The following is a 26011-nucleotide window of genomic DNA, read 5'->3' on the forward strand; positions in this document are numbered from 1 at the left end:
TTCCAATGGGCAGCGGAGACTGCAGGAACTGTGGGATAGCTGCCCATAGTGCAATGCTCCGGAAGTCGACGCTAGCCTCGGTACTGTGGACGCGGTCCGCCGACTAGAGCACTTAGAGCATTTTATGTGGGGACACACACAATCGGCTGTATACAACCGATTTCTATAAAACCGGCTTCTATAAATTCGACCTAATTTCGTAGTGTAGACATACCTGAGACACCTAAGAAGTTTCTTGTGACAATGAATTAAGCAGCTGCCATTGCCACACCCACCAAAAGAGTGTGGGGAGAAAAATGCTGCATCCAGCCTTTAACCGAGTGATTAGAGCACTGGCCTGAGCGCCCCAGGTTCAGCTCCCCGCCTTTGCCTGGAGTTGGGAGGGGGGATTTGAAGAGGCGTCTGGCGCTTTGCAGAGAGAAGCTAGACACGCCGTAGGCGATGGTGGGTGTGTGTGTGTGTGTGTGGCTATTAAGCAACTTGCCGAGCCTGGCGCAGGCTCTGTGTAAAGCTAAAGTACTTGGCCCCGCGGGGTCCCAGCGCTCCCGGCACAAAACGCAGCGCCGCGCCTCGAGGGGCCGCTGTGCCCAGGTCTCTGCCTCCAGCCCCTGTGCGCGCCCGGCAACAACAGCACCCGGACCATCAAAAGCAGGCCTTTCCTGTTGGCCACGTCATTCTCGCCATAACCGAGGAAGTGACGCAGCCGCTAGGATTTCAGCCAATAGGAGCTCGGCGGCGTCGGGGTCAAAGGACAGGCGAAGTACAAAGATGGCGGCGCAAGCGGTAGTGGCTGAGCAGATGAAGCGGTGTCAGTGAGGAGCAGGACAGTGGCCGGGCTAGGCAAGGCGTGGGTGGGGATGATGGTGCGTGGCGCGCGCTGTGGCTGAGGATCCCTTTCGCCCTCTAGCCGTCCCGCGCACCCGCCCCTCTCAGCTGGTGCCCCGGCCTCGCGCTCCCTTCTCTCCATGAGCGGCGCGTGCGAGCTGGTGTGGCGCCTGCTGCACGCCCTGCTCTGCCTGCTGCGCGCGCTGCTCTCGTGGCTCCGCGGGCGGCTGCGGGGAGGCCCTCGGTCGTGGCTCTGGCGCTGGTGGCGCCGCGCGGCCTCTGCCGCCGCCTCCTGCGCGCTCCTGGCGCCCGCCGCCGGGGCCTTCCCCTTCCACAAGCCCGGCGCGGCGCGGCGAGTGCCTGGCGGGCGCGGGCGGGGGCGCTGGGACGGGCGGTCCCTGGAGAAGCTGCCGGTGCACATGGGGCTGGTGGTGACCGAGGAGGAGCCGAGCTACGCGGACATGGCCAGCCTGGTGGTGTGGTGCATGGCGGTGGGCATCTCCTACGTCAGCGTCTACGACCACCACGGTGAGCGCGGGGGCCTGGCGGGGAGAGAGGGGCCTTGGGTGCCACCTTCCCGTGCTCAGTAACGGGCGCGGGGTGGATACAGCGCGGCGGGAGTTGGCTCGGCGCGTGGCCACTGTGTCCTGTCAGGGGGCTTCTCTGGCTAGTCGGTGTTGGAGAAACGCCCGCCCCCTCACCACCACTTTCATGGACTGGGGAGAGGGGCCGCCCGCCCCCTGGGGGGCTCCGCCTGCCCCTGCACGCCCCGGGGGTTGTTACCAATGAGCTTCCTTCCTGCGTGAATAACTCCATGCCCGCTCCTCGTCTTTGCTGTCCTGGGATCGCCAGGCTCATCTCTGCCTGCCTGGCTCTAAGAGAAGCTGTGAAACCAGCAGAGACCTCTTGGCCCTGTTCTGCTGCTGCTTGAGAAAGTGTCAGGCAGCAGCAGAGTCCCCATACCCGTCTGCCTGCTAGCTCAGGAGGGTAGGGTGACATTCATTCACATGAGGTTATGATCCATGGTCTAGGACTAAAGTTAGCTAAATGGGAACTTGGATTCTGTAGGAATTGGTGACTTAGGCCTCTGCTGCTCAGTAGGGAAAGATTCAGGTTTACTGCTGGTAAATGGATTTGCTTGTTCAGTTTGCTGTTTTTATTCTATATTCTTGTGTCTGAGCACCTTTCAGAAGTTTAAGCAATGTAACTAGTGTCTTTTTTTTTTTTCCAAATGATTCTTCCTTCCTCTTCGAAGGGGGAAAGATATGTACATTTTTATTTAAACTTTACATTATTAAACTGTATTACCTGTCATGTGTTATGTTCTGTATTGATGAAGGCAAGATCAAGGAAGTGTGCCTTGAGCTTGGAATAAAGCATTGAGATTGTGAGTCTTAGATCCTGCAGAAGGTCCAGTCTTGGATCACCCCTCAAAAAAGTTTAGTCTCCTACATAGATGAGTTTTACCCTTGTAGTAAACAACTCTATTGTGGCAGAGGAGTGGAGCTGTTGAACGGATGATCTTTAGGTATTCTGGGCCCAAACTATTGGGTTTCTTGACTAGAAGGACAGACCTTGAATTTCTCATTTTATGGGAAGCCAGTGCAGTGAGCAGAGGACAGATTTCATATGCTCATGCTGTCACATGTTGCTGAGGACTTGTACGAAAACAGCACTTGATCTGAGCTCCAAGGAGCTGAGAAGCAACAGGGCATATCTTCATTAGTAACATTAAAGTGCTGTGTAGTTGCGGCACCAGTGCTGGGAGAGAGCTCTCCCAGCGCTATAAAAAAAACCACTTCCACGAGGGGGTCTACATTGCTATGTTACAGTGCTGCAACTTGCAGCGCTCGGGGGGGTGTTTTTTCTCTAGGGTGACCAGACAGCAAATGTGAAAAATCGGGACGGGGTGGGTGGTAATAGGAGCCTATATAAGAAAAAGACCCCAAAATCGGGACTGTCCCTATAAAATCGGGACATCTGGTCACCCTATTTTTCTCACCCCTGAGCAAGAAAGTTGCAGTACTGTAAAGTGGCAGTGTAGACATGGCCTTAGTTTCTTGACATCTGATGGCTTCGTTCCCAGATAGACTACATAGCTTTAGTCCAGCTCAGAAGTGATGGGCATCTATTACTAACGCTAGCTAAGTCTGGGCCCAATCCTTTCCCCAGTACAGCTTTGTTCGTTCCAGCTCAGGTGTAACTAGGGGATTTCTCATGACTGGCAGCCCCCTTTGTTCTGTTTCACCCCCTTTTATATCTTTGCCACAAGGCATGAATCTTTTCTCTCTCTCGGTCCCTACCCCTCTTTCTAAATGGAAAAGCACCAGGTTTAAGATGGATTCCAGTACCAGGTGACATGGTCACATTTCCTGTGAGGACCGCAAGTCTCCATTCTTCCTGGCCTGACTCACAGGAAGGCTTGCAAGTAAACAGGGCCAATTTACAACCAATTGTCCTAGTCAATGGGAGCCATCAAGATTCCAAGCCACCATTAATAGCCCACACTTTGTGATAATTACAATAGGACTTTAGAGTTATACTTCATATTTCTAATTTTAGATACAAGAATGATACAAATAGGATGAACACACTCAGTAGATTATAAACTTTGTAATGATACCTTACAAGAGACCTTTTGCATGCAGCATATTCAGTTACATTATATTCACACTCATTAGCATATTTCCATGAAATGTATGGAGTGCAACGTCACAAGGGGTTTGACATAAAAAGTTTGGGGATCATTGCACTAGTGGAACTACACCATTGCTGTAACAACAATGAGAATTTCAATGAAAAGCTCAGTAACAGCCCTAGTATGACTGCTAATGCTATTTAGAAGCTTTTTAGAAGAAGTCACCCATGGCTTTGGTTAGTAGGTAGAGGAACCTTGTACTGACAACAAATAGTAAGATATCAGAGTAATTTTAAAGATGTAAATATCAATCTCTGAAGTATTGTGGTTCACTTCAGTATAAGAACCGCGGGTAAGATCCCACTAGAACTGCTTACTTGAGCTTGATACTGTAGGGCTCTCTATACCTCACAAGTCTGGTGACACTGATGATATCTAGCTTTATACTTTACCGTCTGGCCTTCCTCTCAGTAATTCCTGAGCATTAACTGTATGCCTCTTAGGGAGAATAAAAATATTACAGCAAGATTTAATTGAAAATGTTGACCACAGTAAGAGTGTGGAACTATTAGTAAGGCATGCTACAACAAGATGATCTGTTTTACTATGCATTTTGTACAGTGCCCAATGCGATGGGGTCTGGACCTTGGTCAGGCCTTTTGGGCTCTAGTTTAGCACAAAGAGTTACTTCTAAATAGACAAAACATACAAAGGGTCAGAGAAGTAGTAGTATTCCCTATTTATAGAGGGAAAACTGAGGCACAGAATAAGATACTTGCCCAAGGTGACATCTGTAGCCTGTGGCAGAGCTGGGGATTAAACCCACATCTCTTGAGTACCAGTCTAGAGCCTTAACCACAAATCCATCTTTCTTTGTATTTAGCAAGCATCCCAAGAAAGCAGCTGTCTAGTAGATCATGCAGACTTTCAACAAAATAGTTCCTGATTCATTATCTTAGTGTGCCAACTGACAAAGTATTTCCCATATTTTTTTCCTTGGGAAGGTTTCCCAGCTGAACTATTCAAGACTGAGAGGGGACGTGATAACCAAGTTTTTCAAGTACATAAAAAGTTGTTACAAGGAGGAGGGAGAAAAATTATTCTCCTTGTCCTCTGAGGATAGGACAAGAAGCAATGGGCTTAAATTGCAGCAAGGGCCGTTTAGATTGGAAATTAGGATAAACTTCTTAACTGTCAGGGTGGTTGAGCACTGGAACGAATTGCCCGGGGAAGTTGTGGAATCTCTGTCATTGGAGATTTTTTGCATTTAAGTGCAACCCAGGATCTACCTCAAAGAAAATGTAGAAATAACAGTAATCTCACAAACCCAAACACCCTTGCCCGGCCCCATTTCCTGCTCCTGACCCACCCCTTCCCCGAGGCCCCATCCTGCTCACTGCATCCCCGCATCCCTCCAGCGCTCGCTCTTCTCACCCTCACTCACTTTCACTGGGATTGGACGGGATTGGGGTGCAGGCTCTGGGCTGGGGCCCAGGGGTTTGGAGTGTGGGAGGAACCCGGACTGAGCCTGGGGTAGGGGGTTAGGCTGCAGGAGGGGGCTCAGGGCTGGGGCAGGAGGTGGGGGTGTAGGGTGCTGGCTCCAGGAGGGGGCTCAGGCAGCGGGTTGGGGTGCAGGGTGCAGGCTCTGGGAGGGGGCTGGGGCAGGGGGTTGGAGTGCACAAGGGTGCTCAGGGCTGGGGTTTTGGGGTGTAGGAGAGTTTTGGGGTGTGGGCTCCAGCTGGGTGCCGCTTACCTCAGGTGGCTCCTGGACGGCAGCGGCGCAGTGGAGTTAAGGCAGGCTCCCTGCCTGCCCTGGCCCTGCACTGCTCCCAAAAGCAGCTGGCATGTCTGGCAGCAGCTCCTGGCGGGGGGGGGGGGGGGGGGAGGAGAGGAGGCGTGGAGGGTCTCTGTATGCTGCCTTCGCATGCAGGCATTGCCCTTGCAGCTCCCATTGGCCGCAGTTTCCTGTTCCCGGCCAATGGGAGCTGCTCTCCCTGCCACTCTGACTGCATCTGGTTCCCAAAGGGCAAGATGTGGCAATTTACAAAAGAGCCTAATGCTGATGGTCAGTGTTTTCTCAACCAAAGTTTATCAAGTTAAGTGTCTTCAGTTGGGATGAAGACTTGTAAGAACCTCTATTTAAGCAGCTAGTTTTTCAGGGCTTGACAAATTTCTTAGGTCTTGTCTACACTTAAAAAGCTACAGCGGCATAGCTCTGCAGCTGCAGCACTGTAGTGTTTCAGTGAAGACTGTGCCTGCACCGATGGGAGGGGTCCTCCTGTCAGAGTAGGTAATCCATCTCCCTGAGAGCCAGTAGCTAGGTCAGCGGAATAATTCCTCCATCAAACTAGTGCTGTCTACACAGGAACTTAGGTTGGCTTAACTATGTCTTTCAATGGTGTGCATTTTTCGTACCCCTGAGCAATGTAGCTATGCTTACCTAATTTTCTAGTGTAGACCAGGCCTCTCTACTAGCGAGAGATTGCCTAAATAAAAACCCACCCACCCTGGACCCTGCTTAGTGCCTTTCTATTTTGTTGGCAAGCTAACAAGCAAAGCAGCTGTCTTATACACTTGATGCTCCATCTCTTCCTAGTTGCCTTTGGGGTGAAGGAGACCTCTACCTTCGAGTGTTCTGGATGCTGTGTGGGGTTTGGAATAGATCTCTGCTATTCTCCCTCCCTTGTTTCCCTTATTTTGGGTTGGGGTGGGGGGTTTGTCTTCCTCTCTGCACAACTGAAATGCCTATTGCCACTGATTCTCATAGCCTGCAGCAGTGTGAAATTGACAAAATCATGTGTTCCACTGCTACCAGTAGGGCTATGAATAGCTGTGACACTGACCAGTTTTGTTAATTTAACTAGACTTCATTGATCAGCAATCTTTTTGCAGACTAGGGCAGAAAAATCTGCATGACTTTACATGCAGTTTACATTTGTAATCTTGTATTTAAAATAGAAGGCTAGGATCTTGGTTTTTTAAATGAATACTTGTGTGTTGTAGAAAATGGTCACTTAGATCCTCATCCATATTGGGGAATTCTCCTCTGGCAAGGGGACTTTTAACCTTGCATTTTTCCCTTCTACTAATGGCTGAGTTGGCACAAATATAGTCCGTTTAAGTTGTATTGCATTGAAAATAATACTAATCAGGGAAAGCGTGAGTGTCTCTCTGTAGCATGGAAGTTTTGGCACTCGCCTAGGATGTGGGAAACCCAAGTATGGGTCCTTGTTCTAAAGTTAATACGAAGTGGAACAGCTTCAACCAGAGAGGTTAAAGATGCACCCTAGAATATCTACTAGTCCAGTGGGAAGGGCACTCTCCTGCAGTGTGGGAGACCCAACTTCAAATCACTTCTTCATATCAGGTAGAGAGGGAATTGCACCTGTTTTCCACAGCCCAGGAGAGTGGGCTATATGTTAAAGGTAATCCCTCCTTCTCTCTGCTTTCCCTCTGGTCCCCCAAAAGGTGTTTTGTGACTCTAGTCTTTTGCTTTAGTCGAAATTCCTGAAATAAATTTTGAGTTGGGATGAAATGTTTGGTATTGACATTACCTAAATATTGTGTGTGTGTTTCAGTTTGGTCACTGAAAAAATTTCACGGAGTTCTAGTCATCCAGGCCATAGAGTTAGCCAGATCCAGGCTAGAAGGATCAGTGAGTCTTGCTCACGGGTGTTAGGGCTGATAGTAACTTATACTTATGTCATCCTCTCTTGCAAGGCTACAGATGTGATCCTTGAAAGGGTTGCTGAATCTGAAACATGCACACCACTTGGACATGAGTTATTTCCATCAGCATGTCACAGACACTACTTTGATGGACACTACTAAAGAAACTTTTAAGGGGATACCCTTCTCTCAGCCTGCTTGTTATAATTAATAGGATTTTTTTAAAAAAGCTACACTTGTATTTACGACCATCAGTCTTTAATGCCTTAATTTTGGAAATTTCTAATTTCTTTTCAATATTAAATGTTTCAGGCTTTTTCAGCACTTAATTTTTACATTAGTACTCCTTTTAATTATGCTAATGAGTTGTAGTGTGTTACCGACCTTAATTCTGATTTACTGTTGATCTAGTTATATTAAATTCTACTTTAGATTATTAAGATTAGAAATTAGGGCTGTCAAGCGATTAAAAAAATTATTCACAATTAATTACACTGTTAATAATAGAATACCATTAATTTAAATATTTTGGGATGTTTTCTACATTTTCAAATATATTGATTTCAATTAACAAAGAATACAAAGTTTACAGTGCTCAATTTATATTTTTATTTACAATATTTGCACTGTAAAAAAACACAAATAGTATTTTTCAATTCACCTAATACAAGTACTGTAATTCAATCTCTTTATCATGAAATCAAGTATCAGAGGGGTAGCCGTGTTAGTCTGAATCTGTAAAAAGCAACAGAGGGTCCTGTGGCACCTTTAAGCCTAACAGAAGTATTGGGAGCATAAGCTTTCGTGGGTAAGAACCTCACTTCTTCAGATGCAAGAAGTGAGGTTTTTACCCACGAAAGCTTATGCTCCCAATACTTCTGTTAGTCTTAAAGGTGCCACAGGACCCTCTGTTGCTTTTTAGCATGAAAGTTGAACTTACAAATGTAGAATTATGTACAAAAAAATAACTTCATTCAAAAATAAAACAATGTAAAACTTTGGAGCCTACAAGTCCTCTCAGTCCTATTTCTTGTTCAGCCAGTCTCTCAAACAAGTTTGTTTACGTTTTCAGGAGATAATGGTGCCCGCTTCTTGTTAGTGTCACCTGAAAGTGAAAACAGGCGTTCGCATGGCACTGTTGTAACTGGCGTCGCAAGATATTTACGTGCCAGATGCGCTAAAGATTCATATGTCCCTTCATGCTTCAACCACCATTCCAGAGGACAAGCACCCATGCTGATGGATGGTTCTGCTTGATAACAATCCAAAGCAGTGCGGACCGATGCATGTTCATTTTCATCATCTGAGTCAGATGCCATCAACAGAAAGTTAATTTTCTTTTTTGGTGGTTCAGGTTCTGTAGTTTCAGCATCAGAGTGTTGCTCTTTTAAGACTTCTGAAAGCGTGCTCCACACCCCATCCCTCTCAGATTTTGGAAGGCACTTCAGATTCTTAAACCTTGGGTCGAGTGCTGTATCTTTAGAAATCTCACGTTGGTACCTTCTTTGCATTTTGTCAAATCTGCAGCGAAAGTGTTCTTAAAATGAACATGTGCTGAGTCATCATCCGACACTACTATAACCTGAAATATATGGTAGAATGAGGGTAAAATAGAGCCAGAGACATACAATTCTCTTCCAAGGAGTTCAGTCACAAATTTAATTAACACATTACTTTTTTTTAATGAGCATCATCAGCACGGAAGCATGTCCTCTGGAATGGTGGCCGAAGCATGAAGGGGCATATGAATGTTTAGCATATCTGGCACGTAGATACCTTGCAATGCTGGCTACAAAAGTCCCATGCAAATGCCTGTTCTTGCTTTCTGGTGACATTGTAAATAAGAAGTGAGCAGCATTATCTCCCGTAAATGTAAACAAACTTATTTCTCTGAGCAATTGGCTGCATGAGAAGTAGGACTTGTAGGCTGTAAAGTTTTTTGCATTGTTTTATTTTTTTAGTACAGTTATGTAACAAAAACAAATCTACATTTGTACATTATACTTTCATGACAGATTGCACTACAGTACTTGTATGAGGTGAATTGAAAAATACTGTTTCTTTTGTTTAGTTTTTAACAGTGCAAATATTTATAATGAAAATAATATAAAGTGAGCACTGTACACTCTGTATTCTGTGTTGTAATTGAAATCAATATACACCTCTACCCCGATATAACGCTGTCCTCGGGAACCAAAAAAAATCTTACCACGTTATAGGTGAAACCGCGTTATATCAAACTTGCTTTGATCCACCGGGGTGCGTAGCGCCCCCCCCCCCCCGAGTGCTGCTTTACGCCTTGTATCCGAATTTGTGTTCTATCGGGTCGCGTTATATCGGGGTAGAGGTGTATTTGAAAACGTAGAAAAACATCCAAAAATATTTAATAAATTTCAATTGGTATTGTGTAACAATGCGATTAAGCGCGATTCGATTTTTTGTTAATAGTGTGAGTTAACTGCGATTAATCGACAGCCCTATTAGAAATATATTGCAGTTTAATTATGCTATATTTACTTCAAAAACTCTGGATTGGAGAATGACTTAATGCATGTTTTCACAGTGAGTTGCACAGTTATTTACTAGTCAGACACAGAATATTGGTCAGGAAGCCTGGATCCTATCCCTAGAGAGAGGAGTATGGGGTATAGAATGGTTAGAACTAGGATAACCAGAACTGGTTTAGTCAAACTCTGCAAGGTACTGCAGTACAGTGAATAAGAGTGGTATTGCTCCTGTTAAAGACCTAGGTTCTGGGTCTGGAGTGAGCTTTGCATAAACTCTCAAATTTATTTAAAAGGTTTGGGCGGGGGGTTGGAAGAAGTTAGGGAAGAACTTCTGAATAGTTCTCTAGGTTGAAGTTCTGGGCTATAGTCAGTAAGTATAGTGAATTGCATGGGGACTTGAACTCCTGGTCTTCTCTTCCCAAGCTCAGGGAACTCTCCCCTAAGCTATGGAGGTAGTTAGGCATATATTCATTCATTCTCTCTTCAGACCTCATTCTCTTGGCAACATTTTTTTTTTCCTCATCAAATTAAAATTCATTGATTTTTAGATTGAGACACACGCTTCCCATTACTGTGATAATGGTGTCATCATCCACCCCCTGCCGAAAGACAAGTGAGAGATTCTCCCAGGGGAAAAAGACAAGCAGCAGCTATTTTTAACTGCTTATTATGTACACCAGACAATCCATAATTGGATAAAGTTTAGAATCACTTTTTACCAAAACTATCTCAAAATCCGCAAGATATTCACCATCATTCTGTCAAAATTAGTTTGTAGTGCAACCTTAACTATGGTGCCGCTACCATAACACTGTAACAAAAGGCATCTTCACAATGATTCTGCGTTGGGGATCACATCTAGGTTTTTACTATAAATTGGGCGTGGCCAAGCTGTGGCTCGTGAGCCACATGCGGCTTTTACAGCTAAAGTGCGGCTCCCGGAGCCTCCCCATACACCCCCCTATTCCATTCTCTGCCTACAAAACTGGGCTGGCGATCTTGGGGCTTCTGCCCTGCGATGGGGTGGTGGGACTAGGGGCTTTAGCCCCATGGCTGGGCATTGGGGCAGAAGCCCCGCATGCTGGTAGGCACCGCCCCGTGGGGCAGGTTGTGCATGTCTTGTGGCACTCAGATTTCTGAAGATTATTGTATGCAGCTCAGAAGGTCAGTAAATTTGGCCAGTCCTGCTATAAATCTTTGGAGACCTTGAGAATCTAGGCTCCACACACATCCCTTTCCCCCATAGATCTGAGGGTAACTAGTGTAGATTCTCAGACAACATGATTGTAATGTGTTCTATGCACGAACAAGTTGGAGTCCAGTTAACTATGTCAGGAAGTATTCAATCTGCAGAAATGGTGCATCTGGAATTAAATGACCCCTGTCTACTCTGCACTGGCAGGTATAAAGACCACCATTGCAGATGAATCAAAAAGGTGCAGATAATCACAAACCGGCCTCTTAAGGTTTCAGTACCTCACTTCACAAATATCAAATGGTCAGTCTGAACACCGACTTATTTACTATAACTTGTTATATTCTCAAGGTTTTGCTCATGAGCAGACAGGGCTCCGCAATGTGTATTGGATGTCTTTCTGTTTACACTGAGGGGATGGGTCTCTTACGCTTTTCCTTAGTTTCCTCTCATTCCTGGAGTAGAGGAAGATGTCAGGAAAGAGCCAGTCACATTAGTAGAGCTAATGAGGGCGTTATAGACCTGGTTCTCATCACCTAGTTTAATCCAAAGATTCCATTCAATCCCTCTGAGTCAGGCTCTTTTTCCATAAGAGGAGTAGGTTGCTGCATCCAAAGTCCCTTCACCAGACAGCATGACTGGGTTTCTAGCACAGGCTGCCTTATCCTTTTCTGAGGAAAGAAAGCAATCCTTTTGGAGCCTAAAAAGACTAGGACATGTTATGTGCCCAGAGAAGGGGTTTAAAACACTTAAGACAGAGAACTGCAACCCGGGTAAAGGCATCTTAGGCTTCTTCGCTCTGGCCAAGTTATGCCCAGGACCTACGTGAAGGCGTTCTTAGCTGTTACTTCAGCCTAACATATCTGTGTGAAACAGAGCACCTAGCTCTTTTTAGGAGGTGTGACAAACTTATCCCATCCTATCTAAGAACTTGTTGACACTAGATTCAAATTCCAAGGATCAACCAAATTTATGGGAGAAGGCTTGGGAGCTTACTCTCCATCACCTCTAGCTGAAGGTTTCACTTATGGAGGCCATTCCTACTCAGATGTTTGAGTTGTAGACCCTGCTTATTTATTGCTATATTCAACAAATGCCAGTTGGTGCTTAATGCTTGACCCACATTTCTAATGAACTGCTTAACTTTTGCTTCTGTCTGCCTTTTTCTCAAAGCTCTATAATCATCTGAGGCGGTTACATACTCTGATATTGAAAGAGATAAAAGCTGTGACTCACTTCTATGTCATATGGAAAGTCAAATGGTCTGTTAGTGGCTCTTATGTTTTTTCTCTGACGTGAGCCATTTTGGATCAATTAAATATACAAGGAGCTATGTTATGAACTTGCTAATGTTCCTGTGCCTGAAGGTCTTGGTACTCACTTAGCTAGGGAGAGAAGATAGTTGCAATGGCACACAGAGCATGTCTTTGTCTGACTCCAGGTAGCTTCTCTAGGGATGTCAGGTTCACACCTTCACAAGCCCCTATTATCTTGATATTTCATCAAGAGCAGAGGTGGGATTCAGGAGTGATTTTAAGAGAGCCTTTATTCTTAGCTGTTTAAGTTCAATCAGTGTATTGTCTATTTGTAATGGTCTATCCTAGCTCTTCATTTAACTTACCTGGTTTGTCCCTCTTCTCTCCTGCTCCTTCCACCTCCCATGAACCCTTGCACATACTTCTGTCATTTTTCTTTTCTCCCTTTGCTTCCAGGGACAATAATGCCTACTGCCTTATCTCCTTCCCTGGACGCTTCAGTCCTGCTGGTAGCTCCAGTCCCTACAAAATACTTCTGTATCCTCTTAAATAGTGTCTCTCTCAGACAGCTATTTTCTTCTATTCAACACCAACCATGTAGCTTGAATAGAGTGCCAATGCCATGAGACAGCCTGCTGTGTGGGATGCAAGCAAGTGCTCCATTTGCCAGTTTTGCTGAGTCTTTCATAGAGAACTCAGCAGTGATTTTTTTTTTTTTTTAAAGCCTTACCTGTTTGAACCAGATTACAAATTAGTCCATTTGTCAGAATTATTAACTCTTGAGAAGTCTGTCAGAATGATTATATTTAGCTTTTCTAAAACAAATTTATTGGCATTGGGAGAGGGGTTGGAAATTGGGGAAAGCATGGTACTGTTTCCTCTCATTCTTGATTGAAGCTTTTCTAAAAAGCTTCAATAAGACTATCTAGTGTGGTAGTCAGACAGTTTTCATCAAATATTTTATTTAACAGGCTAACCTTCCCCTTAAGAAAAGCCCAGCCAGGAATAATAAGCTAGAAGGGAGAGATCACTGAGCTTGCTGCTGCTGTTTGCTTGGCATACTAGTTTGTAGTCACTGTTATGTTTCCAAGTATAATTCTTGTTTCCAAAACACAAGTGCTTACCCTAGCAAAAATTGCACAAAATAACTTTCTATTTAGGAAATGTGTACAGTGTGACTATTGGTTGTTTATAAACAAAGTCCATTCTGAAAAATACATGAGATTTTAAACCTGGTTGAGGCAGCTTACAAAGTCCAGAGGATTTGCCGTTGACTAAATTTGCTTACAGTTGTGTCAAAGTATCTTTTCCCCTATAAGAAATAAGCCTAAAATACCAGCATTTTATATGCATCCGAAGAAGTGGGCTGTAGCCCACGAAAGCTTATGCTCTAATAAATTTGTTAGTCTCTAAGGTGCCACAAGTACTCCTGTTCTTTTTGCGGATACAGACTAACACGGCTGCTACTCTGAAACCAGCATTTTATATATTTCTAAATAGCTTCTATTCAGTGCAGCCTATGTTATCACCAAACCGGCTGTGACTGCTACAGCAGTTTCTCTTCAGATCGTATAAATGTTTTGCCTTTTACTAAAGATTTCCTATGTTGCTAAAACTATTCTGATCTCTTGCCACAGAAAGCTAACGTGCTGACACTGAAGTCATGAGTTTTTAAACTCATAACTATGGAAAATGGCAAACAGGAAGCTGGAGGATATTCCATACATGGAATATATGTTGCTTAGATATATCTTAATACGTTGTCCAAAGGGAAATATTTAAAAAATGCATAAACATTTTCAAATTGTCTTTAGTTAAATAAAACTACCTTAACCGTGCTGGATGCAAAAGGAAAAAAGTTATAAGAATTTGCCAAAAAGTTTTGCATTTAATACTGACTGGCTTAATAAGCAAAGGGAGTACTATTTATAGCTACTGGACTGATTGTTTCTAGTTGAATAGCTCAAGACTTCAGAACTAGTAGATCTGATCCTCTCATACCTTTTTTTTAAAAACCCCATACGTTAGAAGGAAAAACAAACAAGATTTCTTGCTTTCCCAGTTGGTTTCTTAAGTTTGAATGAACTAGTCCTCGAACTGAACTAGTTGAATAAAATGAAGAAAAAATATTTTCTCTGCACCTGCAGAAGAAGCTATTGATGTCAAAAACTGGCTTAGCATTCCAACAAACTCTAGTTCTGGGTGCTTAGCCAGTGACTTCACCAGTGATCTGACTTACTTGTTTGCTGCTGAAGTTATAAAGAATCACTTGAATACTTGTTTTAATTAATTTAGACTATTTTAATGGATTATAGTAAATTTAGGCCAAAACATACGTTGTCGTAATTTCAAAATTAATTCTAAATGTGTTTGCTTTGTAAAAAAAAAAATATTTAAATCAGTTTAAAGAAAAAATATTTCTGCCTTGATTTGGGTTCAGTTTCAAGCTCCAAATTTGGAACTGGAAGTTCCCAAGATAGAACCACCCCTCTGTCCTCCCCAAATTACATGACATAAAAATTAGGGTTTTTTTGCATGCACCTGGGTCAAACTGTGGCTTTGAGAGCATGTCTACGCTACAAGTGCTAGAGCTCCAGCTATGCCGCTTCAGCACCATATTTACTACAGCGATGGAAGGAGTTTTTTCCATCACAATAGTAAATCCATCCCCCTGAGAGGCTGTAGCTAGGTTAAGGGAACAATTCTTCTGTCAACGTAGCTCCATTTCCAGTGGGGGTTAGGTTGACTTAAGTGTCACACAGCCATCAATTTATCACAGCCCTGAAGAACTAGATCAACCTAATGTTTAGGTGTAGACCAGGCCTGGTCCTCTTCAAACATATATCACCCACTTTGAGCTGGTGTCCCACACTTGCTGCCCCTTTAAGGAAGCAATATTTTAAAGGATGTGAAAGATTTGGGGGATATGATGGTCACATTCCATTTTTACTTGATGAACACCATTTGATGGTAACCCCTGGTGTGACTTTAAGAATTCATTCTCTCAGGCTATGTCTACACTACAGCTTATTTCACTTGGGTGTGAATAAACTGAGCGACATAAGTTACACCGACATAAGCGCCAGTGTGCACAGCGCTGTGTCAGCTGGAGAGCTTCTACTGCCATAGCTTCTGCCGCTCGCAGAGGTGGCTTTATTATGCCGACAGAAAGCTCTCTCCTGTTGGCAGAGTGTCTTCACCAGAGGCACTGCAGGGGTGCCGCTGCACGTGTAGACATTCCCTAATAGGAACTTGACAGAGTACAGAGACTGTCTGGGAAGCTGTCACAGAGCAAACAAAGGCCATCAATAGTGAATGGCTCTCCCCTGGTGGAACAATGAGGTTGCTAGTGGCAGGGCCATTGACTTTGAATGACATTTGTGCCCTGAAGTCAGTGGGATGTTGAAGCATAGAAATTCCTCTGTGGAGGAGCATGGACAGAACAGGTGCCAGAGGCATTTTAAGAAAAATGCTCCATAAGGGAAGGAAGCTAATTCATTAGCAGAAACAGGGGACCAATCTGGAGAGAGTGGAGATAGGGACTTTACCTTCCCTGAGGATGCTGATCAAACCCAAGCCTTCACAAAAGGCAGTGAGGTCAGACGAAGGCCTGGTCTACACTAAATAGTTAGATGAACCCAGCTACATTGCACAGGGGTGTGAAAAATCTACCACCTTCCCTGCAGAGACATAATTAAGCTGACCTAACCTGGGGTAGACAGTGCAAGGTCGTTGGAATTCTTTCATTGGCCTTGCCTCTTGGGGAGGTGGATTACATACTCTGAAGGAGAGCCCCCTTCTGCCAGCGTAGATAGTGTCTAGGCTGAAGCGCTGTAGCTGTGCTGCCGTAGCATTTCTGATGTGGACAGTGCCTAAGGGAAAGTGTTCAGGAGTTTTTCCATAGATCTGTAACACTCTTACCTTTTGAGCATTGTGTGTGTGTGTGTGTGTGTGTGTGTGTGTGTGTGTGTGTGTGTGTTTTTTAAGGACTTCATTTGCTAAGCCTGTATTTCCTTACTTTACTTCCATACCCTTTTTGAAGGGTGCAGCTACGTAACCAGAGCTCCTGCAGCCAACTGGACTCTGGGGGGACATATGTCGAAACAACAGTGTCTTCAGAGGGCCAGGAACTGTCTTCAGGATCTAAGCAGTCCGACTACATGGTCCCACTACTTGAGAAGGTTGTCAGACCTTGGCATCAGCACCTGAGAGTGCTCTGGAGCATAGGCGTGTGCAGCACATTTCATTAGGGTGTGCACCCAGGGAGCCCTGCCCTGCCCCCATCCACTCCCTCCTACTTCCTGCCCCCTGACTACCCCCTCCTGGGAGCCCTGACCCTAACTGCCCCCCAGGACCCCACCCCCTATCTAAGCCTCCCTGCTCCTTGTCCCCTGACTGTCCTGACCCTTATCCACACCCCTGCCCCCTGACAGGACCCCCAGAACTCCCGACCCATACAACCCTCCCTGCCTGTCCCAACCCCTCTCCACACCCCTGCCTCCTGACAGCCTCCCCCGAACTCCCGACTCATCCAACCTCCCCCAGCAACTTGTCCCCTGACCACCCCCTCCAGAGACCACCCTCCTTGCTCCCTGTCCCCTGACTGCCTTGACCCCCTATCCACCCCCTACCCCCTGACAGACCCCAAGACTCCCATGCCCCATCCAACCCCCCCCACTCCCTGACTGCCCCCTCCAGAGACCCCCCCCCCCGGGCTCCCACCCCCTATCCTACCACCCCGCTCCCTGTCCCCTGACTGCCCCCACCCCTTATCCGCCCCGGCCCCCTTACTATGAGGTTCCTAGCAGCATGTTTGGCTCCGCGCAGAGCCAGACACGCTGCCCCGTGGGAGTGGGCAGCCCCACCCCTCAGAATGCTGCGGGCGTGATGGCATGGCTCCGGATGAGCGGGGAGCGTTTCTTCCCTCCCTGCGGAGCCAAACACTGCCCCGTGGGAGCGCGCAGTCCCGGCCCCCAGAGCGCTGTGCGCGTGGTGACATAGCTCCAGGGACGGGGGGAAGGCGGGGGAGGGGCTGGTGACTTGCTGTGCTTGGCCGGGCGCTCTGGCCCAGAAGCACAGACCCCGCGGCTTGCCGCACCGGGAGAGTGGGGCCATTTGTCCACCCCTGCATTAGGGTGTGCCTGGGCACGCCCCATGCACATGCCTATGCTCTGGAGTAAACCAGAGCTAGGAGCAGAGATCAGTCATTTCCCAGAAACAGTGAACTTAGCGGCAGGTGGGATTCAGTGGTTGGATCCCATTGCAACAGATGAAATGCCTGTTCAGAGAGTGGTACTGGACCATTTTGTGACAAAAGGTATTAAGAGTAAAAGTTGGATCTACAATGTGGCTCTAGCAAAGCTGCTGAACCAGAGAAAATCACTTGCACATTTGCAACGGAGCCAGCCAGTGTTGCTTGCATGCCAGAGTGTTTGCAAACATCAGAGTAAGTAGGCAGCTCAAGGTAACATCCTGTGACCATTGAACCCAAACAGCAGCCATATACTGTGAGTTCAAGTCCTATCCATGGTAGCATCCTGAGAATGTTTTGTGCACGTTACTGGCTTTCTAAAACATTCATATCAAACTCCAAATCTTCCCCCTCCCATAAACTGTAATAAAAAAATCAAGCAGTGCACAAATTACAACGAACATTTTTAAGTTCTGTTGCTTTGGTTAAAGCATCATTTTTGTAGACTTTTTCCACCCCTCTTAAAATGAAACCCCTGCTTTAAGCTTGTGTTGGTGCTATTACCCGCCAGTGTATTGATGTGTCACATAAAGGGCTGTGGTAGAGCTTGTGGTACAAATGTAACTTTAGCACCCTTGTGGTCCAGATGGAGTCTACTCTGCAGGCAGCTCTAGCCTCTAGCCAAGAAAAGGCATCCGCAGGAACGCAGCCGTGACTGTCCCTTCCACAACAGGGTCACCTGTTCTAACACCCCCCAGAGTAAACACCCATGGGAAGACTACAATGAATATAGAAAAGGGAAATATTTGTTTACAGAGGGATGAAAGGAGAAAAACAACGGGGTGGGGGAGAGGGGAGATGGTGGGGAGCAGTAAAACACGGTTGCATTTAACACAAGGCCCCACCAAGCAATGTTCAGGAGTCCTGGGCAAAGTTCCAGTCCAAGGGCGAGTCTTGAGTGCTCCTAGTCATCTTTGGTGTTAGCAAAGTTTCCCCAACAAACCTCTCTGGTGTCCTCTTCTCCTGCTCTCTGCAAAGCCACACAGAGCAACAACCTCCCCACTTAAGCTAACAGCCTCCTTCCTTATTCCCTTTGCAAAGTCACAAGCCCCAGGAATCATGGCCCCATACAATTCTGGGCAGCAGTGATATTGGATCCAGTTCCAGTTTGTCCTCAGGCGATTCCTCCTTGGCACAGTGCTCCCCCTGCTCCTGCCCTGGGGTGTCCCTGATGGGCCACTCTGTCCATCCCAGGCTTTGTGCAAGTTATCAGCTGCTTCACTTTGTGAGGGCCTGCTGGCCTTCTGTCTGGAGCTCCACACACACACACACACACACACACACACAGTCACTCTCCCCTCACCCCCTCTCTGCTCCTCCCTGCCTCCCAACCATAACTTCCTCCTTCTGGAGCAATCAGCACTCTCCTCCTCCCCCCCCCCCCCAGTAAAAAGATTTAAAGGGGCCATGCTCTCTAAACCCCAAAGGGATTACACAAATTTAGTGTAATTTGGTCAAGGGATTATCAGCATCCACCCATCACATTAAGCTTCTTTTAATTTTTAGCATCATCTCACTGTGCATATGAAAACTGATATCCTACAACAAGGGCTGGGGTAGACTTCATGATGGGGAAAAGAACACCCATGGAGCTAAATGGGTCATCTGACACCTTTCAGAACTATTGTCAGATTGTATTAATCTCCATGGCATGTTGTGATTCATTTCAGAACATCCTACTGAGATGAACAAGCCATTTCACATGTCTCTGCAGTCCTCCTAGCTGCAAAGGGTTTTGCTGAGCTCTTTCTTTCAAAATGGAGTCTGGTGTCCATCTCCACTCCTTGGTGCCTGCAGCTGGTAGATGTGCTCCTTGCAGCCAACCCATAGTCTGTTTTCTCAAAGGTCTCTCAAACGCTACTGGGGGCATGGAGGAACAAGGAAGAGGATAAACCTGGTAGCTTAGTGGCAGCAAGGTGTTTCCAGGAAGACTTTGTGCACCTTTACTACTAGCACCACTTTCACTTTTGAATTCACTGTTTAAAAAAAAATTTGGTTAAGAGTGACCAGCCATGTCTCGTACCCTTCCAGAACATCAAGCACATGTATGGTTGAACCTTAAAATACCAGGACATAAAGCATTAAGGTACCTACCAGACCCACACTAGAACTGAAACCCTGCCCTCTGAGTGAAGCCCCTTTCCATGCTGACAGACAACATAGCACACTATCTTTCCAGATGATATGGGGTCAAAATATATGGGTATGGTAGGAACACCTCTGTCCTCACTAAGGCAAACTCTGCATTTAGAACAGGCTTAGTGAACAAAACTGGCTATGCCTGGCTTGTACTTAATCTGTTCTGCAAAAACATCAGCATTCCAATTGTTACTGTTCCTTGACCTTTATCTTAGTCTCTTGAGAACATTGCCTGCACTTACTTCCCCCTTGAAGTGTACTCTCCTATGGTTTCAGAGTTCTGCAAAACCCCACAGCAAGAATTGGCTGTTGTGCTTTTCAGCTCGTGCAACCTACATAACTCAGCACAGAAATGAAGGGTTCGTGATCTCTTTGGATGTAGATGTACTTCTCCTCATACTGCAGTGTGAACTGTGGTAAACTGCTGCAAGTAATCCTTTTAATTTAATGAAGATCAGTTGGAGTGCATGCAGATGAAGGAAAGAATACAATTATGTAGGGCATACCACATTACATAAAATGGTATGCTTACTTCATCATTCCTTAGGTATGTGTGCTTATTGTAGAGTAGCCCTGGCTGAAACATACTTTCAGTATATTCCCTGTGGCTCTTGCCAGCTCCTAGGAGCAGAATTAAAGTGGGCTGAGGTTGGTGTGTTCTTAAACCTCTGAAAACCAAGAAATGAAGTAAAGTGTATGAGGCACTGGTGGTCAACTTTAAGTACTAATGAAGTTTTGAGCAGTGAAGTTTTGTAATAAAATGAGCAGTATTATTCTCCTAAGTGTCAAATAATGAGTTGATCCCAATATGCTGTAATAAATATAGGCCTGTACTGTCAGTATTGGCTATGAAATCTGACTGTAAAAGTTATAATTGTTCATGTTGCCTCTAACATTCATCTGCCCTAGCTACACTTCTCATAACTTAGTCTACAGTGTATTTTACAAACATTGATTCTTGTAAAGCTGTTAAGAACATGTAAGAGGTTATGCTGTGCACCATCGCTTTACGGCTGAGCTTGCCGTGCACTATTTACCTAGAGAAGTCTTGATGCAGTTTCATTTGTCTTAGGCCACAGAGGGAGCTGGTGCAAGGCTAGCATTAGAACATGGGAATTCCTTGCTTCTGCTTGTTTGTACATCTTCTCTATCTCTAATTGCATCTGACATGTAAATGGTAAATTGGTCATAGAATTAGAGCATTCTAGCAGTGAAGTGACAGTGTTCTACTTTTTAAAGAACTATCAGATGTCACTGTGTAGTGGTTCAGCTATGCCAAGAACAATAGCAGCATACACCAGATCTAAAGTTGTATATAGTTAACTTTCTCTTCCAAGGTCATCATGAAGCCAGATTTATGTAGTATCATCTGCTTCAGTTACTTATTAATCTTGTCGAGTCTAGTTTAAAGCTAGTGTTTACTGCCTGTTTCTTTCTATTTTCACAACGTTCTTTCTGAAAAAGTGGAAACTGAAGTGACTTATGTTTTGTTATGGGTTTTTTAAGGAATCTTCAAGAGGAATAACGCAAGGCTGATGGATGAAATTTTAAAACAGCAGCAGGAACTCTTGGGTCTAGATTGCTCCAAATATACAGTGGAATTTGCAAATCAAGACAAAACAGACCAAGGTAGGATTGTGGTAATGAGCGCCCTGAGAAAACTAAGTGGTTTGTTCATTGAGGGTTATGTATCATCCTATATGTACATTCCACCCTCTCACAGCTACCTACCCCCTCTTTTCTTCCCCTCTTTCTTTCTTAGCCCCTCATTAAAGTGGATGACAATGTTTATAATCTTCCTGGGCTAGTGTTGTTTTTGTGGCAGTTGCTCAAAGGATCCTGTTATCTAAGGCAGTGGCTCTTAACCTGTCCAGACTACTGTACCCCTTTCAGTAGTCTTTGTCTTGGGTACCCCCAAGTTTCACCTCATTTAAAAACAACTTGCTTATAAAATCAGACATAAAAAGACAAGTGTCACAGCCCACTATTACTGAAAAATTGCATACTAGCTCATTTTTACCATATAATTATAAATCAATTAAAATATATATATTGTACCTACATTTCAGTGTATAATATATAGAACAGTATAAACAAGTCGTATGAAAATTTTAGTTTGTACAGACTTTGCTAGTGCTTTTTTATATACCTGTTGTTGTAAAACTAGGCAAATGTCTAGATGAGTTGATGTACCCCCTAGAAGACCTCTGCGTACCCCTAGGGGTACACATTTCACTGGTTGAGAACCACTGGTCTAAGGGGCATATTGTCCTCATAATCTGTGTGAGAATTATTAGTGGAAGAAAATACTCTTAAATTTAAATGTCCATAGTTGTGCTAACACTTCACAGTTAGCTGTAGAAATGAGGGGGACGCTTCCCAATAGAAGATGCAGAATAAGCTCATTTCGTAGGGGAGAGGTCACCTGCATATTCACTCCTGCTTGGTTTTTTTGCATGCCGGCCAGCCTCCTCTCTTTATGTGAAATTAACTAGTTCTGGGTAGGAGAGGGATGTCGGAGCAAGCATTGCCACGATAGTAGCAGTGTGCACAGTACCCCTAGGAGGGGAGAAGGGAAGAGTGAACAGAAGCTCTTCCACTGCTGCGTGCAACAGTAGCTTCCTCATGAAGCATGTGGGGACCCAGGCAGGAAGGGCAGGAATGTCTACAATAAGGTTACTTTCGCAATTTAGCATACACAAACAAATCTAGTGAATGTTTCCTGTTCCACAATTAACAGGAAGACACTAGGAATCAGTTCTTCTGACTCAGCTAACTAGCTTCAGAGTAGTAGCCGTGTTAGTCTGTATCAGCAAAAACAACGAGGAGTCTTTGTGGCACCTTAGAGACTAACAAATTTATTTGGGCATAAGCTTTCATAGAATCCACTTCATCAGATGCATGGAGTGGAAAATACAGTAGCAGGTATATATACATAGACTGACCTCCCCCCCCCCCCCCCCCACACACACACACTTGGTAAGGCAACTCCCATCTTTTCATGTACTAACAAGACAATTCAATTAACAGTAGAATACCAAGGGGGGAGGGGGGAAATCACTTTTGTAGTGGTAATGAGGGTGGCCCATTTCAAACAGTTGACAAGAAGGTGTGAGTAACAGTAGGGGGAAATTAGTTTTTGTAATGGCCATCCACTCCCAGTCTTTATTCAGACCTAATTTGATGGTGTCCAGTTTGCAAATTAATTCCAGTTCTGCAGTTTCAGGTTGGAGGTTTGGCCAATGTACATGGCAGAGGGGCATTGCTAGCCACCCTCATTACCACTACAAAAGTGATTTTTCCTCTCTTGGTAGTCTACTGTTAATTGAATTGTCTCATTAGACTGTTAGATTTGTTAGTCTCTAAGGTGCCCCAAGGACGACTCCTTGTTTTAGCTAACTAGCTGACATGGCTAAATATATTTGCTTTCTTGATAAGATAGAGACCTCCATGTGCAAGGGGGACAGCGTGTAACTGAAGGCCTCAGTATATAAACTTCTCTGCAAGTGTTTTTAAGGCACTGGGTAGGATGCTGCAAAGTGCAACTGGCTGATGGGGTATATAACTGATATTCTAACAATATAGTGCCAGACAAACAATACTATTGTGCTAATCAAGGAGTGTATTTGTAAAGACAAATACTGTACTTGTAAGCAATGCTACTTGCCAAACAGAGATTGTTACTTTAAAAGTACTGTCATCAAGTTGTATCCTATTGTGAATGTGAGGGACCCAATAATTTTAAAATTAGTCTTTTACTGCTTGAGTCATTCAGTTCTTTACACTCACAGGGTTCTCTCACCAGATTTGCAGTACTGCTTTAGAAGATTTCCTGAGAGAAGGGATACATTCCTTTTAATGTGCCAGCCGGCATCTGCCCCAGAAGTTTCTATTTATTGGCAGTTCTTCTGAAAAATAAATTTTAAAGTTTTTTTCATTTCCTCAACTGCAAGAATTCTGGGGTGAATTTCTATGTCTTATGTGCCATATAACATTAATAAAGTACACATTCAACAGGGGTTCCTTGGATTTCCAGGGTGTAAGACTGTCTTGTTGCCTATCTCCTCTTCCAGTAGTGAAGACACGCTAACAATGAGTATCATGTTCCTCTTGTCCCCATGCATCTAGATGCATCTGCTTCTCACCTGCTCACTTATCTGTTCCTCTCTTGGTAGACAGCATGGCAAAGTCTTGCTGGTGATTTTGGTTTTAGACTGCAGCATCAGTTTCCTCTCTCTTTTCAATGCAATATTTGTATTAAGTAACATTCAGAGACCCCGCTGTACTAGGCAACGTATAGGCATGTTATCTAAGCCCTGGGCTACACTACAGAGTTAGGTTGATTTAAGCTGCCTTATGTCGACCTAACTCTAAATATCTACACTAAAATTCAGCTCCCACTGATGTAACTCGCCCACTACGCTGACTTAACTTCACCTCTGCGAGAGGTTGATGTAGTTAGGTCGACACAGTGTCAGTATAGACACTGTGTTGCTTACATCAACTGTTGCTGCCTTTCAGAAGCCGTCCCACAATGCCCCACGCCGGCAGTTAAATTGGTGCAAGTGCTCCTGGTGAGGATGTGCACTGTGGACACAAGGAGCAGAGTGTGGACATGCAAAAGCCATTTAATTACTGCAATGGCTATAAGTCAACGTAACTTAGGTAGACTTAATTTTGTAGTGTAGACTTTCTGTAAGTATCATTGGCTGAATTCTTACTCTTGTCTCAGCTTCCTCATGTAGGGCAGGCTCTTAGCTGTAAGAGTTTGGGCTCTTTGATGCCAAGGTAGGTCAGCCTCATTTAGGCCAGCTGCCAGTCCCTTTGTCCTCTCAAACAATAGTAATTGTGACATCAGGGGGAGCTGCTGAGTGTTCAGCACTTCCGAAAATGAGGCCACTTATTTGTGTCTAAACATACGCTTATTTAAGAGCTTAATTTTAGGCATCCATTTTTAAAAATATCTTGGTCCAAGTCAGTAAAGTATCTTTAGAGATCAGATAATTCTTCTTCGAGTAGATGCAGACATCTGTTCCACTTAGATGAGTGCATGCCAGAGCTGGAGATTTTTCCCTACCATTACCCATAATGGGGCCACACTTGTGGCTGTGACCCTTCCGCTAGCTGTAAGAGGTGGCAGCATTTGCTTTGTTTCAGTGAGGCCCACCTTAAAAGAGCACTGTTTTGATCTGTAAATCCTTTTTAAAAAGGAGACTCAGGTGACATTATACCTTGGGTGCTGCCTGAGGCAGTTTTTGAACAGGCCATGCTGTCTGATCCCGTACCGAGGCCTTTCTCAGGCCAAAGCTCACCCTCGGGCTTGGAGGGCACTGCTGCCCCTTGTTCCAGTGCAGACACCTCGTCAAAGAGAGAGAGGAGCTGTTCTCCATTGGCGCTGAGGAAGAGGTCTCATAAGACTAATCAGGACCACTCCAAGTCTTGGGTGACTGCTCTGCCTCCCCCAGGAAAAGTGCAGACTGGCACGGAGCTGGTTCTGGTGCGCAGGATGACACAAGTACCTCTGACCCTTCCCCGGTACCGAGTGGGGAGGGCAGAAACTCTGTACTGTTGACTCCGGCCTCCAGGCACCCCTTGAGTCCAGTACTGCTGAGGGAGATGCCGGTGTCGACTCTGTCCATGTTGTCTGTATCAGGCAGCTACAGACTTCCTCTGCCTTTCATTCTGAATCTAACCGTTGGTCTAGGGCTGTCCCACCTATAGTCCCTCCAATGGAGCAAGCTGCTGAACCTCCGTGTCTGTCGCCACTGCATCCAGACCTTCCTCTTCCTGTGGTGGGGATGGAGCCAGTACCAGAATTGGGGCATGGGACTTCAGCACTGGGGACCCTCTTCGGCCCCACCGCATTTGACGCTGCAAGTGCTCCCATGATGGCTCTCACCACCCTTGACGTTGACGCATTCGGGCGCTGTGGTACTGATGTTTGCACCAGGACTGACACTGCCCATGGCACCAGCATGCTCAATAGAGATGATACTGTCTTCATCGCAGATTCCCTCCTCGTTCTGGGTGATGGATAAATCGGACCGCCTGTTGCCTCCCTTGTGCGTCGCTCTACCCATGTTGCTGAGATTCCAGGGCTTTGATTCCAAGTCGGAGTTATCATCTTTCCACTCCACATCACCTGAGGAACTCAAGGGACTGCCAATGGACCAGTTTGGCTTCCAGGGTTGGTGTGTGGCAGGGACCGTGGTCATTGGCCCGGCCCCTACTGGCCACCAATGCCCTACACATCAGTGGCCTTGGACTCAGTGGGATGTTTGTTGTTCACCGATCCTGCTTTTCATCCTGGTTGAAGCCAAAGCCATGCCAGGTCGACAATGGTGGCTTCGGATCAGCTGCAGGCCCAGGCATTGGCGTTCTGCCTCCCTGCGGAATTGCTGGAGTCCTCCCTTCTGGGTATATCTCCCCAGGAGCAAAAGCTTATTTTGGCTCAGCCAGGACCTTCATCCTCATTGCTTGACAATGCCGTGCTGCTTGGTTTGTCCTCCCCTTCTATCCTGGAGAACTTGA

The 26011-nt window shown here is 45.4% G+C and overlaps 1 protein-coding gene across 1 annotated transcript in view; it reads left to right on the top strand.

Moving 5' to 3' along the window:
• The first annotated feature begins 965 nt into the window (after positions 1–965).
• NUS1 (NUS1 dehydrodolichyl diphosphate synthase subunit) overlaps positions 966–26011 on the top strand; it is a 34083-nt gene continuing 9037 nt past the window's right edge. The window contains exons 1-2 of the mRNA XM_065401818.1: positions 966–1353; positions 20987–21109. Of these exons, the coding sequence (XP_065257890.1) occupies positions 966–1353; positions 20987–21109 (511 nt within the window). The remainder of the gene's footprint in view (positions 1354–20986; positions 21110–26011) is intronic.

Source organism: Emys orbicularis, chromosome 3, assembly GCF_028017835.1.
Source record: "Emys orbicularis isolate rEmyOrb1 chromosome 3, rEmyOrb1.hap1, whole genome shotgun sequence".
Taxonomy (NCBI): Eukaryota; Metazoa; Chordata; order Testudines; family Emydidae; genus Emys; species Emys orbicularis.